The sequence below is a fragment of the Nelumbo lutea genome, chromosome 6 (assembly GCF_056320005.1).
Source record: "Nelumbo lutea isolate HS-2025 chromosome 6, American lotus-T2T, whole genome shotgun sequence".
Classification (NCBI taxonomy): domain Eukaryota; kingdom Viridiplantae; phylum Streptophyta; class Magnoliopsida; order Proteales; family Nelumbonaceae; genus Nelumbo; species Nelumbo lutea.
In genome coordinates, this window is record NC_142689.1 from 5,389,165 (window position 1) to 5,409,973 (window position 20,809).

At 41.2% G+C, this 20,809-nt stretch overlaps 1 protein-coding gene across 1 annotated transcript; it reads left to right on the forward strand.

The window, feature by feature from the left end:
* LOC148846995 (NADH-ubiquinone oxidoreductase 20 kDa subunit) lies at positions 1-20,682 on the forward strand. The gene is made up of 2 exons (XM_088952145.1): positions 1-490; positions 20,170-20,682. Exons 1-2 carry the CDS (start codon positions 93-95, stop codon positions 20,402-20,404), a joined length of 633 nt encoding a protein of 210 aa, XP_088808271.1. The 5' UTR covers positions 1-92; the 3' UTR covers positions 20,405-20,682.
* Positions 20,683-20,809: the final 127 nt, after the last annotated feature.

Sequence of the window (20,809 nt, forward strand, 5' to 3'; positions counted from 1 at the left end):
ACACGTTCACTTCACCTGTGAACTGCAACCTACGAGACCAGAATAAGGCGACACTCTTCTTCAATTTTTCTCCTCTGCAGGCGAACGATCCCATGGCCCTTCTTCCAAAAGCAGCGCGTCTTGCCCTAATTTCATCCCAAAGGGCCGCGTCGATCCACACAACGCTTCCGGCGTTGTCGTCGACGCCGGCAACCTCATCCACGTCACCCGCACCTTATGCCCGCCCCCCACCACCTTCGCCGGCCGGTCTGTCCAAGGCCGCGGAGTACGTGATTTCGAAGGTGGACGATCTGATGAATTGGGCACGCCGTGGATCCATCTGGCCCATGACCTTCGGTCTTGCTTGCTGCGCCGTCGAGATGATGCACACCGGTGCGGCCCGTTACGACTTGGATCGCTTTGGTATTATCTTCAGACCTAGTCCGAGGCAGTCGGATTGCATGATCGTAGCTGGGACCTTGACCAATAAGATGGCTCCCGCTCTTCGCAAGTACGCCGCAATCTCCCTCTCCCTCTCTTCATCTCTCTTCTTCTCGCCCTGTGTTATTGCTCTCTACTTGCTGATTCTGTTATCCGTTCGTTCAATAGCGTTTGTTATTTAATGGCGGATAGAGATTACAGTTTGGTTTGCATCACTGGCATATGGGATCTAATGATCTAATCTAGGGTTTTTTTCATATTATAGATGTCTAAAGGATTAAGTTGACAATATTCGATAACTCTAAGAGTGAATACAACTATGTAATGATTTTAAAATAACATGTGTTTCTAACGCAGATTGTCGTCTTATCATTTTCCCTCAATTTTTTTTTTGTGTAAAACTTAGGGTTTGAGTAAACTTTCTTTTAATGTTGTAAAGGTCTGGCTTTGGTCTTCTTTCTTGTTACTGTTATTTTGCTGTTTTAAATTTTTGTGCTGGTGGATTTTTTCCTTCTTTCCTTTTAGGAGTCGGGGTGGCGTGGGGAGAGGGGGCGAAGGAGGCGAGGGGAAGGGAACCATGATCAAATTCTACTACTCCAATGTAGGCATTATATATTTTCTTTAACGCTTATATGTGCAGCTGGAGAAAATCTCAGGAAAACATTAGAGGGAGTTATTTGAAATTTTATTTACTTTTTGATCATTAACAATTATCAAAGGGGTTTATTAGTAGAGAAAAAAGCTGATGAAAACCCCACATCCAAATAAAATTCAAATTTGGTACAATGTAAAGCTACATCTTACAGTACTAGATCACCTAGAAAGCATTAAAGTTGAAAAGAAACACTAAACTCGTGTCTCAACCTGTGGGCCTGGTGGCCCAAAAATTTAGCTTCATTTTTCTAATACATTTATGAAACATGATTTCTTTTACACAATGAAATTGACGGAACTAACTTTATGGGTTAGTTCCGTATTCTTCCTAGGTAATGAGAGAATGCTATAATATTCTCCATGACGCTAAATATCTATAAATTCAAAATGCATGAAGAAAGGTTTCTAAACAAATGCAGTAAAATTGCAAATGCAAGTGAGCAGGTGGATTTATTCAGAAACAATAGTTGGATTTTTTAGAGGCATTGTAGAATTTAAAAATTCATAATGTTGATTATAGATAGGACATTTATCAAAAAAATGTTGATTATAGATAAGATTTTATAGCAAATGAATGTGGTGGAGATGAGGAGATTGGGTAATCAAGGTTTTGTCTACAAATTGGATCTTGAGAAGGCCTATGACTTGGTGGATTGGAGTTTCTTATTAAAGGTGTTAAGGAAGTGTGGGTTTGGGGATAATGGTGCAAATGGATTAATGGTTGCCTCACTTCTTGTCATTACTCAAACTTAGTCAATTGGGCAATTAAGGACTTCTTCCCAGCTTGTAGGGGCCTAAGACAAGGTGATCCACTTTCCCCCTTTCTATTTACACTTGTTGTTGATGTGCTTAGTAGAATAATATCAAACGTGGATAGGGATGAGTCAATAAATTGTTGGAGAATAGGAAGAAAGAGTGTTCTGGTGACCCACCTTTAGTTTGTAGATGAAATTATATCAATTTGTGAAGGCTGTGATTTGAGGAAGGTGAGGAATCTTAAGAATGTAGTAAATTATTTGGAAGTGCCTCAAATCTGAACATTAATTTCGAGAAGAGTTGTGAGGTTGGAATTTACTTGGTTGATCAAGAATTGGAGTTTATTGCGTTGTGCTTTGAGTGTTCCATCTCGTCTTGGACCTTGACCTATTGCGTCTTTTTTATTTTATTTTTTTATGAATCCAAAGGAGAGTCAGTTTTGGAATCTAGTTGTGGAAGAGTTTGAAAAAAAGGTTGGTGGCTTGGAAAAAGAACTATATTTCCTTTGAGGGCAGAGTGAATTTGATCAGGGCCACACTTGCCAATGTGCCAATTTACTTTTTGTCGGTCTTTAGGATTCCTTCTAGGGAAGCTAAGAAGATAGAAAAGCTGATGAGGGACTTTTTGTGGGAGTCGGGGCAAAGGAAGAAGGATCATTTGATTAGGTGGAAGGTGGTTAGTTGAAGTAAGGAAGAAAGGAGTTTGGGGTTAGGGAATATTGCTCATAAGAATGAAGCTCTTCTAGGGAAATGGTTGTGGAGATGGCCTTTAGAGAGGGAGAGGTTGTGGCATGAGGTGGTGGCTAGTATTCATGGATATTGTGAAAACAGTTGGGCTGTTGGGGTATCTCAATGGGATACACTTGCAATACCTTGGAAGCAATACATGGTATCCTCCCCAAAGTCCAAATTTCTCAAGTTTGTAAGGTATTATGTTTGCTTTGATAATGATGTTCTCTTTTGGGAAGACACTTGAGTGGCTAATCAACCTCTCAAAGACCTTTTTCCCTCTCTTTTATCTATTTTCCTTTATAAAAAAGGGAGCCCATTTCTAATTTTCTTTTCTCCTCTATTACTCTTTTGTCTTTAGACTAGGATTTTGGTTTCTGTAGATGGTTGAGGAATGATGAGTCTACTTGTGTTTTTGAGCTTTTTACTTTCACTTGACTCTATTTCTCTGGATCCTCTCAAACCTAACAAAAGGATTTGAACCTTGACCCTAAAAGGTTCCTTTACTTGTGCTTCTTTTCTTCAAAGCCCTTTGCTTCATAATTTTGTTCCTTGGGGTAGCCCATCCCCCAACCCATAACCCCCTAATCCAGGTGCAGGCAGGATTTGATCCCAAGTCTCTGCTACAATCATTAGGAAACCTACTAGCTAGTTGGCACCTTGCAAGGATTATTACCATTTATTTGATATCTTGTTACTTTGTTGTAGATTTTAGTTGGTTTTTGTTTTGTTTGGTTGTAGGTGGATATTTTTTTTTTTATGAATAATAATAAGCTTATTGATTAAGAAGCAACTTTAGAGTGAGTTCATTCATCATCCCAACGAGAGGCACGAGCTGCAGCCCCTCCTTGAATCTTGCAAGTAAACTAGGAAAGAAAAACAAGAATCACAATTGAGCCCAAAATAATTCTTCCCTATTTACCCCTTGCTTAGCTAACACATCTGACAAAGTATTTGCTAATCTCTCCACACACTGTACAGTGACCAACATATTCCTCGTCAGCCAACTAAATTTTTTCATTTCATTCTTGTATCGCCACATAGCCTCTTCAAATTTTTTCAACCAACCCACCACCACTTTGGAATCCCCCTCGATTATTAGGTGTTGTACCCCCAGCTATTTTGCAAATTGCACCCCTTGTACAACAGCTAAAAGTTCTGCCCTGATGGAGTTCCCAATTCCTAAGGGACTTGAGTAGAGCAACAAAATCTCTCCCTTCTCATTTCTCTAAGCACCCCCCATTCCGGATAATCCTAGATTAGCCATGCTGCTTCCATCAAAGTTCAACTTTATTGAGCCTTTGGGTGGAGGAGACCAACTTGTAATTGAATTGTCCTTTAAAGATGAGCACCTTGCTACTGCTGACCAATTTCTCCAAAGGTCATTAAAGGAGAATTGATGGAAGATTTCCAAGGTCTTCAGCCAATGTATTGCCCTGTTTAACACCCAGTCTTTCAAATCTTGGCTGTTCCTTTCCTTGTCTTGAAAATTTCTGAGATTCCTTTCTTTCTAAAGAGTCCAAGTCAAAGCAGCACGAGCACATCTCCACATAATTCTCCCTATTTTTGTAGGCCAATAAAAGGTAGAATGGTTGAAGATCATGTGAACTTTTGCTGGTAGACTCCAACTACCCCCAAACAATGAAAGTAGCCAAGCCCAAAGGTCTGTAGAAAAGGGACAAGATACTAGTAGATGGTAACAATCCTCACCGTGAGCTCTACAGAGGATACACCAATTAGGAGAAATACAGAGTATAGGTCTTCTCTTTTGTAGATTGTCTAAAGTGTTTAATTTCCCATGGAATACTTCCCAACAAAAAGCCATAACTTTTGGGGGGACTGGCCTACACCAAATTTCTTTTGACGGAAAGGGTTGGTGAGTAGAAAGTTGAGAGATGGACTTGAAGAAAGAAGCACAAGAGAAGGTTCCAATGGGTCTAGGAGTCCAAACTCTCTTATTTGGCTTGGAGGGATCCAAACAAACCTGATTAAGACTACCAAGCAAAATAGAAAGAGACTCAATTTCAGCATCCCTAAGTCCTCTACGAAACCCAAAATTTCAAGTAGGATCTAAGGGTGTCCCCAAAGGTGAAACAATTTTTGAGATCACCTCTTTTTGTACAAAGAAATAGAAAAAAGCGAAGGGAACAAGTCCTTTAACGGTGAGTCTCCTACTCAAATATCCTCCCAAAAAAGAATAGAGTTGCCAGAACAAACTTCATACCTGATAAAATTGAGGAATTGAGGAAGGGTGTTGTGAATAGCCTTCCACGGTGCTGCTAGGTTAGCTTGCCTCGATACACCAGCATTCCATCCATTCTTTGACCTCCCATGAATGCTTCCCACCACTTCATGCCACAATCTCTCTCTTTTCAAAGGCCATCTCCACAACCATTTCCCTAACAGAGCTTGATTCTTTCTAATTACCCTCCCAATTCCCAAGCCCCCCTCTTCTTTACTTCTGCACACAATTTCCCAATTAACCAAGTGATCCTTTTTTTTCTTGTCCTGGCTCCCATAAGAAGTCTTTCATCAACTTCTCTAGTTTCCTAGCTTCCTCTTCCATGAGGCTAATCTCTTCTCAAGCTTTTCTGTCACTGGGGTCCAAAATCTACTCTCCCTAGGATTTGCCCCTAAAGGAAGCCCTAAATATGACATAGGCCAAGCAGGGGTGGAACACTCAAGACACTCCGCAATAGCCTTGACCTCCCCTACCTCCAAATTTATACCCGCTATGCAGCTCTTTTCCAGATTTATTCTCAAAGACACATTCAAATCCTTTTATTATCTCCTTTAGGTTTGCTACCTTTTCACTAAGACCTTCACAAAAATTCATTAGGTCATCTGCAAATTGAAGGTGGGTGACGGGGACTTGGTGTCTCCCTATTCTCCAATCCCTAATGGCATCTTCGTTGTCAGCCTTAGTAATGATCCTACTAATCACATTAGCTACTAAGGTAAAAAGGAAGGGTGAAAGTGGATCCCCTTGCCTGACACCCCTGCAAGCTGGAAAAAAGTCTCTCACTGTACCATTTACCAGAATAGAGTAGTGAAAGTATTGATACACCCAAAGGTCCAACTACACCACTTGTCCCCAAGTCCACAGTTTTGCATAACCTCCAATAGAAACTTCCAATCCACCAAATCATAGGCCTTTTCAAGATCCAATTTACAAATGAATCCTCTCTTACTAGACCTTTTCATTTCCTCCACACACATTCGCAATTAAGATATGATCTGTTATTTGTCACCCTTGAAAGAAAGCCCCCTGGGTTTCACTAATGATGGTAAGGAGGACTGTTTTGATCCTCAATGAGAGCACTTTAGCCAGAATTTTATAGATGCTTGTCACCAGACTAATAGGCCTATAATCTTTTGGGTGGTTGGCATCATTCTTCTTAGGTATCAAGGCCAAAAGGTGGCATTAATTCCAGGGCTTATAGTGTGATTGTCTGCAAATTCCTTAAAGACTTCAGCTAGATCCTCTTTCAACACCTCTCAACAGTCTTGATAAAAACCCATTACAAAGCCATCTGGACCCGGAGCCTTGGATCTATCCATTAGAAAGACAACTTTCTTAATCTCTTCTTCCTCGAAATCCCTTTCCAGCCACCTTGCCACTCCATCAATTCTTGGCCAATCCACCCTTTCCATGGCTGTCCTCTCTCTCAAAAGCCTTCTATAAATCGATTTGAAGTGGTCCACAAATTTTCTGGCTATGTCATCCTGGTTGGTAAATACCTCCTCTCCTATCTCTAGCTTGGTCACAAAATTCTTTCTTCGTCTCCCATTTTCCAAATCATGGAAGAATCTAGTGTTCCCATTGCCTTCCTTAATCTACTTGTGTCTAGATTTTTGTCTCCAACTGATTTCTTCCCTCAATAACACCTCTTCCAAATCCTTTTTTAATTGTCTCCTTAACACTCTATCCTCCTCGGTCAGGCCATTGTGAGATTCCTTTACATCCAAGTTCTTTATTCAAGAGATTTGGCCAAATTTTTGCTCCTCAATTCTACCAAACTGATCTCTATTCCACTCTTTTATTTTGGCTCTCAACCTTTTTAATTTCTTGTGAAACTTGATCCCCTTCCATCTTACCCCCCTCTCCTCCTCACCCCACCACTCCTTCACTTTTTTCACAAAATCTAGATGGGTAAGCCACATATTTTCAAATCTAAAAGGTTTGGGTCCTATACGAAAAGACTCAGTACCTATTTGGATAGGACAGTGATCGGAGGTGACCCTGGGTAACGCCCTAGCAACCAAGTTTTCCAAACTATTCTCCCAGGCAAGGTTAAATAAGAATCTATCCAACTTCGAGCACAAAGGGGTTTCCTGAAGGTTGGACTAAGTGTAACTGGCTTGCAACAGAGGTATTTCCTTTAGATCACAATCTTCAATAAAACCATTAAATTTCCTCATGCTTGTTGAGATTACCTGTTGGGGTTTACTGGTTTCATCAAAGAATCTAATGACGTTAAAATCCCCGCTCAGGCACCAAGGACCATCCCATAGCCCCTTGATTGCATATAGTTCCTCCCACATCTCATTCCTCTCTCTATAGGAATTAGGGCCATAAACATTGGTTAAAACCCATACACACCCATTCTCTACATTCTTGCACTTAATGGAAACTGAGAATCTGCCTATCAATTCTTCCACTACTTCCACCATATAATCCCTCCACAGTGTTACAATTCCCCCCGAGACTCCCCAAGATGGAGACGAGCTCCAACCTAAACCTCTAGACCTCCAAAAACTCCTCACCCATCTCCCATCTAATTCCATCAATTTGGATTCTTGTAACAACACAATATCCGATTTTCCCTTCGGAGTAGGTCTTTGATCACCCTTCTCTTCCTTGCACTCCCTAACCCTCTTACATTCTAGCTAATAATTTTCATCGAGACAAAGTAGCAAAAGAACCAAAGAAGAGGCCATATTCTCCTTATTTTAGGCTCTTTCTCCTATCCCCTCTACCACTGAATTCTAAATACCCCTCAATGTCTGAAATTAGCCTTTCCACTTCATATCTTTTTTTCTTATTTGTTCCTTGCCCCCCTCCCCCCCTTCCTACTACAGCAATCATCCTCTTTCTTTTCTCCATCCTTTCTAGCCAATGTCTGAGGAAGAATTTTACCCTGCTCACACTTATTTTGGCTACATCATCTTTCTCCGAGTCCTTCCTTTTTATTTTGTTCCTTCATCATTGTACATCAACTCCCAAATTCTGTCTGCCTCCCCCTTACTACTTCCTTTCCAACACCCTCTCTCCTCCTTCCACTATCACCCTCTCTCTTGCATCAGAACCTCCAGGATGGGAAGCTGGGATATCTGTTACAGGCAGAGCAAACAAGTCAGTACCTAAAACATAATTGACACCCATACCTAATAGAACAGGGGTAGGACTAGAATCACTGGAAATGACTTGCTAACAGGTGGCAACTGGTTTTAAAGCCTTTTCCCTTTTTGGACAAGGTTGTGAAGTAGACATGGTGAAAGAATCACCTCCTGTCGACCTACCCACTTGGAAGACCTTTCTCTGTGTTTCCAACACTAGAATATCCGCATCCATCCTCACAGCCGGTTCTTGTCCCTCTCCACCACCATCCTGTAGTTCATTAGACTCAGGGTCAGCTCCCTCGACAAAGGGAGGAGGAGTTTTCACAGCTTTATAACCATTTTCTTCACCATTTCTAGTCTTCTCGCCACCTGCCTCTTCAGTCTCTTCCTCTAAAAACAACATCCTTGTATGCAAACTTTCTGTTTCAAAAAAATCATTGTTGCTTTTCGAGACAGACTTCCTAGACTTAGCGTTTCGTCTCTATCAGAATCGTCATTGCTGTTTTGTTCACTCAACCAGTCTTCAATCCCTGTTCTGTTCTCGTCATTAGGCTTGAGGTATCTTGGGTTGCGCCTATCTGGTGAGAGACGATTCACCAGGTTGGACGGGACCCACTGTAGAGAGCCTCACAACTGCGAATTTGGAGATATTTTTGCGCCTGAACTGTTCAAATGAGAGGAGGGGTTCAGGGTAGAAGAAGATAGACGCTTAATTTCGTCTATTAGCTCGTCCCTCCTCCCAGTCACGTGCTTACTTAAAGTACCCCTCGGCCCATCTATCTTGTAATGGGCCTTGGGCTGAAGCCTATGGGAGCCCACCTTTACAGCCTTTATTTGAGATGCCTTCTCCGGCTCATCATCAAGTGGTTCCATTCGATTGGGCCCTTCTTTTCGTCCCACGTGACCACTTAAGAGGTCACGCCCCCTGATTTAATGGTTGAACCAGCAACCTTCCCTGTCTGAAGTTGCTTGTTCAGCCCTCTCCTTTTCGAACCTAGTGAATTTTTGTTTGTTTTCCCTGCCACCACCTGCGCAAAGGATCTGCCATTTGTCATAAATTTTTCTTGTTTTCTCCAGGTTTGACCTTCCAACTGCCCCAAAACTTTTTGGCTTCCCAGAATTTGTTGGCCCTTTTTAGTGAAACATCCCTTCCCATTTGAATTAACCACTCTCACAAGTCCACGTGGTGCTTCTTCTTCCTCTTTCTCCCCTCCATCCATACAAGCCTCCTTCCACAGCACTGCTTCAATGGAGGAAGCTAACCACACAGACAAAGCTCCCCTCTGTTCGTACCTCTACCTTTCGTGGAATGGCTTCTGGCTTCACACCACTTAGCAGGATTGCTACTGAGTAAAGATCTCCCCAGAAAGCACCTTTCAAGATTCCTCCACACAACACAGCTATAGACTCTGCTATTTCTTGTTTCCATAGATGGAATGGCAAGCCTATTACACGCACCACCACACCATCTTCGACAAAAAAAAATCCTTGGAGTTGGATGTTGGATTCCATTTGAAGACTGTGAATGATCCAAACTCAGCCTGAACATTGATAGCTGATATTTCCAAATCATTCTCTAATGGATCTAGGATGGATTTACAGTTATCGAAGGGGGTTACTATGAAGACACTCTTCAGCTTCAACCTGGTTGCCAATAAGTCAGCTACCCTCCTCCAATCATTAACCTTTTCCTTGGCTTGTATCACAAGCTTATTATCCTACTCCTCTCTCTCTAGACCTCCCACCATTCTGCAATGTCCTTTTGTTTTTGCCATGACCACTGGCCCTTGTTCTACCCTGCTGTTGCTGAGATATACCTTCTCCTCCCTTATGGAGGCTTTTTTCTCATTTGCTACTCTTTGAGGTAAGAACTCTTTGAGCAACCAGTCAACTTCCCCCCAACCTTGGCTCTGTTTTCCTGCTGGTAGACACATCAGTTGCCTTTGTCCCTTACCAAAGAATTCAGCCAAAGCTATGAAGAACCCCTTTCTATTCCTCTTACATTCAACAACATATATTCTCCCTTGTAATGTACTAAAATCCTGCTAGTTTATCTGCTTACCTTTCGAATAGGCTCCGGCTATGAACCCTCTTAGCCACTCGATCACTTCTAATCCTTCCAGCAATATTGTCCCCTTATTCGCTTCCCTTACCTTCCCCTTAATTCTCATCTCTTCAAACAGGAGATTTTTTGCTTCTATCTTCAAGGATCTCCTCCACTGACCTGCCTGCACGAACTCCATTCCAGTCAATTGACAATTCTACCAAGAGATGGAGTCAGCACTTTAAGTTTGGAGAGAGCCACATTTTCTTGTTGTAAGCTATGTTCTCAACTCCATGGCATTGTAGGTGGATATTCAACATTAGATAGTACTTCTAGTTGTGATGATCAAGCTTTTGGCTGATGATTCCAACTGCAAGTGCTATCCAATGTTAAATAACCATCGTTCTTTTGCTATGCAAAACCAAAAACCGTATATTTTCCTCTCATAGTAGAATCAATAGATTTTTGGACTTGTCTCTAGGCATACAACACTAAAATTCAAAAAATGTAGATTTTGTTAGTGGTAAGTACTTTTATGTAGATATGCCTATCAGTTTTTTCCCCATATTGCCAAGATGTACTCCTTAATATGTATAGGTTTCTGGTTTCCATGTCTATGCAACATTGCTTAACCATTATTAAAGGCACTTCTTGCAATTGGTGGGCCCCATTTTCTTGACTGTCACATCCTACAGTCTCTCAAACCCTAGGTGTTGGTGTGCTTCATTTATTGCTTGAGCATGCTTAGTAGGGAAAATATGTTGCACTGAAGAATTGAGATTCTTTTAGATATCATATCTGAGGGGAGCCTTGCACAACAGTTGGGCTGCTCCATTGCGACCTGGGTGACCAAGGTTCAACCCTTGTAAACAGCCTCTCTGTATGTGCAGGGGTAAGGCTGTGTACATTTGTCCCTTCCCAAACCCCACATTGGTGGGAGCCTGGTGCACTGGACTGCCCTTTTTTAGATGTCATCTCTTGTTCTCCATCATTTTGGCTAGCACCTGTTTCTACCACAATTCTTAAAAGACGTGGCATTCTTCAATGCCTTAAAATAGACAGATTAATGAAAGTTTCTTCATTTCAATTTTGTGGCTTTGTGCAAATCAATGTAGCAGGTGTGATTGGGTATGGCTAACACAAAGCATGTTTTGACACAGGCCATGCTTTTGCTTTAGATGGGCTTAGATTTTTAGGTTGTGCTTGTGTTTTGGTTGGAAAACGAAATCTCTCCCTAGATTGGCACTTTTGTCTGCTTAAAACGTAGACATATGATAACATTTGTTTTTCTTTGTTTCAAAATTAGAGATTATGACCCTCATTGAAAAAAAGGTTTGTTGCTTAGGATATGTTAGCATAAGAGTTTACTTTGGGTATATCAACACCTAAGCTTGCTTGACCTAGCCCAAGTTTTTGCTCCAGCTTTGGGTATGTTAGCATTAAGAGTTTACTTTAGGTTGTTTGTTGAGCTTAGGTTTCAAAAAAAACTAAACCTCTTGGAAAGCAAAAATTTCCCCTCACAGTTTGATGTGGGATAAGGTAATAAAATTCTGCTTTGTGAAATCTATGGATGGGGGAAACCCCACTTAAAGACCAATTTCTTGATCTCTTTGCACTATCTAACCTCAAGGGGGAAGCTATATCCATGTTGGGAACACCGTGTCCAAATGGTGTGATTATGTGAAATGAAACTTGGGCTTCAGAAGGGGACTAAGGGAAAATGAGTGCGAGTCTTTAATCCTATTGTTGGACCCTCTAGGGCAAATCCATTTGCATCCTTCGCTGGAAGATTCTAGAATCTGGGTAGGCTCTCCAGACAGTCTCTTTTCTCGCTCTTCTTTCTTTAGAGTACTTGCTTCCCCCAACCCCCTAGGTGGGGATTTCCCTGTGAAAGAAATTTGGTGCAAGCCTATTCCCCCAAAGATTCAAGTCTTTTGTTGGGAAATATTCCTTGGTAAGGTAAACACTTGCAATATGCTGCAGAGAAGAAGGCCATACATTTTCCTTTCTCCTCATGTGTGGTAATGAAAGTGGTGAGGCCTCATCTCATTTATTGATATCTTGTTCTTTTGTGCTTCAGATTTGGGAATTTTTTTTACTCTCTTTGTCTATAGGTGGGTTCCCCCTCAAGATGTGGCAACAATTTGTTGGGTAATATGGGAAGAGAGGAATAACAAGATTTTCTTGGAAAAAAGCAGAACAATAGAGGAAGGGATTGATAGCATCAAGGTGAAAGTAGCTCATTGGGTAAAACCCTTGGATAGCTTTCAAGTCTTCTCAGTCATAGACATTCTAAGAACCTGGTCTGAAGTAGCATAGTCATCAAGAGTAAGTGATACAGTAAGGCTGGAGTGGAAACCAGCAAAAGGCAATAAAGTGAAACTGAGTTTTGATGGGAGCTCCTTTGGAAATCCAGGCATTTCAGGAGTAGTAGGACTAATAAGAAATTCTGAAAAGAGGATATTGGGTATGTTCTCAGGATCGGTTGGCACTGGAAACTCACTGAAGTCTGAACTTTTGGCATTACTACAAGGGTTAAAGTTAGCCAAACAGTTAAGATGTAGACATGCAGAGGTGGAAGGGGACTCAAAAGGAGTAATTTTCTGGGCAGTAAACAGCAGCCATACCCCGTGGACGTTTAAACATGTGAATAAGGAAGTGGAAAAGATTGCATAGGAGGTTGGGGCTGAATTTAAATGGGTCCAAAGAAGTGCAAATGGGCTAGTTGATGTTTTAGCAAAACAGGATTGAGACAACAACTATTTTGGGCTGCTTTGTAATGAGGGATAGAAATCATAGAATAGAGTGATTAAAGGGATCAACAATCCCATCACCAAGTTGTATAAACTGTTTACAATCTGAAATTTAATAAAATACATGTTTGCTAATAAAAAAAAAAACTAAACCTCTTCCTACATTAGGATGGTATTGTTTTTTTTTTTTTTTTGATAGATATTAGGAAAAGTATTGTAATAATGAAAAGGAGGGCGAGGAGAAGGAAAAACCTAGTGTCCAAGTTGGAAGTGGATGGAATATTTTTTGATACCCAAGAGAGGATAGCCAATTGTTTTGTTGACCACTTCAAATCCATTTTGAGGAGACCCCTAAGACCTAGGGTGGAGTTGGAAGGCATTACCTGGCTGAGACTTCTAGAAGAGTAGAAGTTGGCTGGAAAGGAATTTTGAGGAGGAAGAAATCAAAAAAGTCATTTTTTCAATGGACAGGTCAAAAGCACCTGGACCAGATGGGTTTACAATGCTTTCTTCCAAGACTGTTGGGACGTAGTCAAAGACTTCTTAATTGAGGTCTTTAAGGAATTTGAGGATAATCCAGTGATGAGTCATGGAATTAATGCTACTTTTTTAGCCTTAATTCCCAAGAAGAAAGAGGCCAAGCATCCAAAGGATTTTAGACCTATTAGTTTGGTGACTAGTGTTTACAAGATTGTGGCTAAGGTCTTATCTTTGAGGTTAAAAAAGGTGCTTCCTTGTCTTATCAGCCAAGCACAATGAACTTTTGTTCAGGGGAAACAAATTATAGATCAGATTCTAATAGCAAATGAATATGTGGAGGAGATCGGGGTGTTAAGGTTTTGTTTGTAAACTTGATATTGAAAAGGCATATGATTTGGTGGATTGGGGATAAATGGTTGCCTGTCCAATTGCCATTATTCCATCATAGTTAACGGGACAGTTAATGATTTTTTCCTAGCTAGTAGGGGTCTGAGACAAGGTGATCCCATGTCACTGTTCTTTTTCACTTTAGTCACCGATGCTTTTAGTAGACTCCTCTTAGAAGCAGATAGAGTCGGGTCTCTAAGAGGGTGTTAGAGATAGAGTTGCAGTAACCCATCTCTAATTTGCAGAAGACATATCAATCTTTTGTGAAGGTTGTAAGTTGATGGAGGTAAGGAATCTGGAGGATTTAATAATTCACTTTGAGAGGGCCTCAAATTTAAAGGTAAATTTTGAGAAGAATTGTGTTGTGGGAGTTCACTTGAACAGAGAGGAGTTGGAGTCTATGGTAGCCTTGCTAGAATGCACTTGCTCTCAGTGGCCTCTATCCTACTTAGGACTTCCATTAGGTGCAAATCCAAAGGAAAGTAGGTTTTGGAACCCAATGGTGGAAAAATTCGGAAAAAGATTGGCAGCTTGGAAGAGAAACTATATTTCCAAGGGGGGTAGAGTTACTTTGATTAAAGCAACTTTAGCCAACTAGCCTTTATACTTCCTATCAATCTTTAGAATTCCTAAGAGAGAGGCAAAGAGGTTGGAAAAACTAATGAGGGATTTCTTATGGGAACCTGATGAAGAGAAAAAAGATCACTTGATTAGGTGGGAGGTGGTGTGTCGGAGTAAGGAAGGAGGAGGCCTAGGATTAGGGAACATGGTGGGCAAGAATGAGGCTCTTTTAGGTAAGTGGCTTTGGAGGAGGCCCCTGGAGAGGGAGAGGTTGTGGCATGAAGTAGTGAAAAGTATCCATGGCTGTTCCGAATCAGGTTGGGATGTGGGAGTATCTCGAAGGGCTTTGCTCACAATGCCTTGGAAGGCTATCTCTGGCATTCTCCTTAAGTTCCTCAGTTTTGTAAGGTATGATGCTTGCTTTGGGAACTCCATTCTTTTTTGGGAAGATACTCGGGTGAGCTCTCAACCCCTAAAAGACCGTTTCCCTTCTCTCTATTCTATCACCCTCTTTAAAAAGAAACCCATTTCTTGGTTCCATCCCCCCCCCCCGGGTTTGCCCTTTGGCTTTAAATTGGGATTTTGGGTTTCAGAGAGGGTTAAGGGATGAAGAATTTCATTGTATCTCAGAGCTGTCGTTGCTTGTAGATTTGGTGTGTTTGGACCCCCTTAATTTCAAGAACATGAAAGAAGTCTCGCTGAAAGCAAGGAATGTATATTGACAAGGACTATTTTATGGTTAAAATCTTCACACTTGATGGCAGATTACTCCTTCGATGTTTTGAGGAGAAATTTGGGCTGCAGTGGCTGCTACAGTTCTACCAAGACCAAATCACAAGCTGAATGGATTCCCCCACCAGATGGTGGTAAAATTTAATTTTGATGGAAGCTTCCAAGGCAATCCAGCGCCATTGGGAATTGGTGGGATTCTGAGAGACAAAGACAGCAATATGTTGTCTCTATTTTCAGGACCAGTGGGTGAAGGTGATAAAATAAGGGCAGAGCTACTGGCAGTGATACAAGGTATACAGATGGCTAGTCAAAGTGGTGTGACAAATCTGCTAGTAGAAGGGGATTTCAAGGTGGTAGTAGGCTGGCTAATTAGGCCAAAAACAGCTTGTTGGGGCTATAGGGATCTGTTAAAGAAAGTTAAATGGATGACAAGGAATATGACTGTCAGGTTTCAGTGGGTTAGAAGATCAGCAAATGCAATGGCTGATTCTCTGGCCAAGCAGGGGGTGTCAAGGGGAGATCTATTTTGGGCTACTTTGTAATTGTCTCAGGCTTGGGCAGTTTTGTTGTATATGGTTCAGTCCTAGGGGGGTAACATCTTGTGCCTCCTCCTAGGCTGATTGTATTTTTGTTATTTGATTTAATAAAATTACTCTCATTTATCAAATAAAAATGAAAAGGAGGGCAAGGAACCCTCAATCATATACAAAAGGGCAGTGCCTTTAATATGCACAGATCATGTACAAAGAGAGCTCAAAAAAAAAACAAAAGAAAAGAACTTAAAAAATGGACTGCTATTGATCAGAGAAGGAACTGGCAGGCACGTCTACAAAAAGCTTCGAGCACCAAGCCCAACTCACAAGCAGCCTTTCTGCCTTTTCCACCTTTCCTAGAACCACCTCAACTTCAATGGATATAGACTCAAAAGTCCTCTGGTTGCGCTCTTTCCGTACCACCTAGAAAATTGCAAAAGGCAGGCACTAACACAAGAACTGGCCTTTGTTTGAGAAGCAATTTACCCTCCAGCCTAAGATTAGATTGGCCACAGATGCAGGGGAGACCCAAACCACTTGGAACAGCCTGAAGAAATGGCACCGGACTTGGTAGGTGTAGGGCCAGTGGATCAAGAGATGATGGATGGACTCAGAAGCTACTCCACAGGTTGCAAGTGGAATCCAGCACCATTCTGCATCTCAATAAATATTCAGCAGACTGAGCTTTGTCCTTAACAGCCAGCCAAACAAAGAATTTGATCTTCTAAGGGACCTGAACTTTCCTAAGTTAAAACCATGGAACCTGACCACCTCTGTCAGCAGAAGCTTTGTAGCAACAACTAACTGAGAATTGATCCTCCATCCCGATCGTCCACTGCCGATTGGATAGCACTCAAGCTGCTTAAAGCCCTCCTAAGAGATCCACTTCCCAGTTGTTTAAATTCCTACGTAATCTGGGAGCCCACACCACCTGCCAACTAATCAGTTCATAGAAATCCTTAACAGCAATACCCCTATTCACAGATAGCAAGAAAAGAGGGTGGAACAATTCTGCCAGAGGAAGATCTGAACACCAAGTATAATTCCAAATAGATATTCTACTCCCATCCCCCACCTTAAAGGAGACATGTTGCTGAAACAAAGGGAGACAAGCCATAATTCTTTTCCAAACATTAATGTTGTAGGCCTGTTGTGGGGTAAGAGGTACCCAGTCAATCAGAGAGATGCCATATTTGATCGCAATGACCAATCACCACAACTGGTTCATTTCTTCCCCATATTTCCATAGCCATTTACAAAGAAGAGCATCATTCAGCAATTGCAACCTCCTGAAACCCAAACTTCCCAAAGCTTTTGAGGTGCAAACAGAGTCCCACAAAACCAGGTGCAACTTCTTTTCCTCATTAGGGCCATCCCATAGATCCTCAACTTCTCCTAAACACTAGCAACCGAAGCAAGCAAGGAGAAAAGAAATAAAAATAGGTTGGCTGACTCAAGAGAACACTCTGAATTAGGACCACCTTCCCTTCTTTAGACAGTAACTTTTGTTTCCACCAACCAGTTTCCTCTTGCAGCGCACGATAACTGGATCCCAAACAGCAGTAGACCTATAATTCGCACCAAGAGGTAGGCCCAGATAGGTTAAGGGCAACGAGCCTACCCAGCAATCTAAAGTAACAGCCAACTATGCAATTTGAGGGATCTCACCTATCGGAATGATCTGACTTTTCCACAGATTTATCTTCAAACCTGATGTTGCTTCAAAACAAATCAGTAAACACCTGAGGAACAACAAATCTGAATGAGCAGCACTTGAGAGGATAAGAGTGTCATTCGCTAACTGCAACAATGTAATCATCGGACCATTAGAGCCTGCTAAAAAACCCTCAATAAAGCCTTCCTCGGCAACCTTGTTCACCAGCCTTCCTAACGGCTCCACTACTAAAGTATAAAGGTAAGGAGATAATGGGTCACCCTGCCAAAGAACCCCTTTCTCCTTTGAAGAAACTTTTCGACACCCCATTAGTGAGCACTAAAATCCAAGGAGCTGAGATATAGCTAGAAATCCACTTCCTCCACACAACCCCAAACCCCATTCTTGCATAGTCAACAAAATGCCATTGTACATGATTGTAAGCTTTCTCGAGGTCCAGTTTGCAAACCAAACCAGGCTCCCCTTGCCACATGTGAGAGTCAATGCATTCATTTGCGATAAGAGGACCATCCAAGATTTGCTTTCCATCAACAAAGGCTTCCCGAGAAGGAAGGACCAGCTTACCAATCACCTTTTTGAGCCAGTTGACCAGCACCTTAGAAATCACATTGTAGAAACTAGTTGTTAAGCTTATAGGTCGAAAATCCCTGATGTCAAAAGCGCCCGAGACCTTTGGAATTAGGGAGATAAAAGTTGATCTAGCACCTCGAGAAAGCTTGCCATTAACCTAGAAATCTTTGATTGCCAACATCAGCTCCACCCTAATAATGTCCCAACACCTTTTGTAGAACCCCATTGGAAAACCGCTAGGCCCAGGGACCTTATCCTCTTCAAGATCTTTAACAGCTTGCCAGACCTCATTCTCCTCAAACTCCCTTTCTAGCCAGGCCCTATCTGTCAGCCTCTCCTAAAAGGTTTAACTCTACTCCATCCAACGAAGGCCTAATCAAGCTTCCTTCTGATTCTTCTGAATAGAGATATTTTTAGAAGTTTAAAATGCCATCAATTACCTCCTGGTCTTCTTCCAAAGATCTTTCCACCACAGAGATTGTCTTAATTGTGTTTTGTCTTCTTCGACTATTGCCCATTTGGTGAAAGAAGCGTGTGTTTTTATTTATCTCCTTCCTTGAGCCACAAGACCTTGGATTTCTGCCACCAAGGCACCTCCTCCATTTGACACAACCTGCCAAACTCATCCCTCGCCAAGTCTCTCTTCTTTTGCTCCTCTTAAAACAAAGTGCTAGAGGCTTCCTTCGCATCCAAATCTGAAATAGTGGCCAACATGGATTCCTTATGCTGGTTCAAGTAACCAAATTCTTTAGCATTCCACACCTTGGTCTTAGCTTTAAGAGCCCTAAGCTTTTGCTCAAAATGAAGGGATTCATCAAAGCCATCCCACCACTCTTTCACCCTGTCAACAAAGCCAGGAACTTCAAAGAACATCAGTTCTAAATGAAAAGGACCAAGCTTTCGACATGCCTCCCCAGATTGTAACAGCAGTGGGACGTGGTCAGAGGTGGGTCTAGGCAAAGCACGCTGCACAATGACTGAGAAAGCTTTCTCCCAATCAGAGTTAACAAGAAAACAATCTCCAAGTGAAAATGGTACCCTGAAACTAGACCCAACTCAAGTTCAACCCCTTCTATAATGAAAATATAGAAAACATGGCTGATATTTTACCTTGGCCTCGTATCCAGACCACCATCCAAAACGTCAGTCCACTTATTTTCCTTTCTCAACCATTTCCTCTCTCTCCTCTGTCACATACATTTGCATTTGTATGTATACAATCTGTTTCCTGTGGTCTATGCCTAATGCATGTTGCTTTCTGCTATTCAAAGTAAAGCCCAGCTTGACCAAATCCAAAGATATACTAAATTTGCTTGGGTGACGACCATGGTTTGAATTCGGCTTGGCCTTACCACAGGTGGACCAGGCTTGTCCATGTTGGATAGGCTGGTTTTGGATTTGTCCTAAAACGCAATTCCATTCTGCCTAACTTGTGGATTGAGATTGGAATCATCAATATAGTAGTAATTTGCCAGTTCTCTTTTTGTGCAGTTTTGAAGGCTTTGTATTTAGTGGACCTTTTTTATATGCTTGTTAATAAGTTTATTGCTATGTATCCTTCGCTCTATTTTCCTCTTTCTTATTTAAAGATTCTCTGTTGATAAATTCATTTATGGGGGACTTTTTTATGTCATATCCTTGTGGGTATTTTGTGGAGATTTTTTGGTTTTCCTATGCTGATTTAATAGGGTTCAGTGTCTGCTGTGGCCAGAATTTGAATCTCAGTCTGCTGACTCTGGCCTCAGCTTTGCTTTTTTTCTTTTATGCTGGAGGCGTTGCCGTGTTGGGCAGATTATGTTGCTTTGAATTTCAACTTTGAAGAACTTGGAATTTAAGAGAAAAAACCATATAGCTTTTGATGTCTGAAAGAACGACCTTTATAGGGAGAAAAAGGCATTTAATTTGTTTGTGATGATCAAAGCACTGTATGATTTCTTGGCTTTCACTATTTGAAAAAGCCTCCTTTTTCCGGCTCTGATATACTTGTGAGAAAACAAGTCGAAGGTATCATACTTGTCAAAAAAAAAAAAACAAGTTGAAGTTATCATATAAGTTGGGGGGTGTTTGACAGCGTGGTTGGTCTTGTTTTTTAAAATAAAAACAATTGCCACATCAGCAAAAACAAAAATATATATTGTATATCCAACCATGTGGAACACCTCCTAGTGTGCAAGAAATGATCAACCATTTCTTTTTTTTGTTTAAATTGTTTGTGATAATCAAAGCACTATATGATTTCTTGGCTTTCACTATTTGAAGAAGCATCCTTTTCCAGCTCCGAAATACTTGGGGTCAGAAAACAAGTTGAAGGTATCATATTACTTGGGGGGTGTTAGACAACCTGGTTGGTTTTGTTTTTGAAAATAAAAACAACTGCCACATCAGCAAAAAACAATTTTCAAAAATAAAAATTATTTTGCTGATGGAAATTGTTTTTGTTTTCAAGAACAAATCCAAACCATGTTGAACACCCCCCCCCCCCCCTAGAGTGCAAGAAATGATTAAACCATTTTTTGTCTTTCTTTAAAATTAGGGTTTATGACCAAATGCCTGAGCCACGATGGGTCATCTCTATGGGAAGCTGTGCAAATGGTGGTGGTTATTACCACTACTCGTATTCTGTTGTTCGGGGTTGTGACAGAATTGTTCCAGTTGACATCTATGTCCCTGGCTGCCCCCCTACAGCTGAGGCTCTACTCTATGGACTTCTCCAGCTGCAGAAAAAGATTAATAGGCGAAAGGATTTCCTTATTTGGTGGACCAAGTGAGGGCTTGCTACTTGTTGTTGGCTTTTGATCTAGTGTCATTTGAACTTACGTTTCTGCAAAGAAATAATAAATTCAGTTCTGGAAGAACCATTAGCTGTGTACTGTTATCCTCTCTTATATGCCGTGCATATAAGAGAATCAGAGAAACGATGTTTTTATATATTGTTGAATAACTTACTGTACTTTTAGTTTTGCTTTTTTTTTTTCCCTTATTGTGCTAGTTGATCTTGTAAATTATATATTTTATTTATGTAATCACGTCTTATGTTTTGAGAAAATGTTCAAAGTGCCGAAACGTATCGTACTATATCGGTTCTTAGGGTCACTGAACGCTAACACTGACAGTTGGGGTCTTTTAAGTTTTAACAGGTTTGAACATTATTACGCATCCTAACATATCTATCT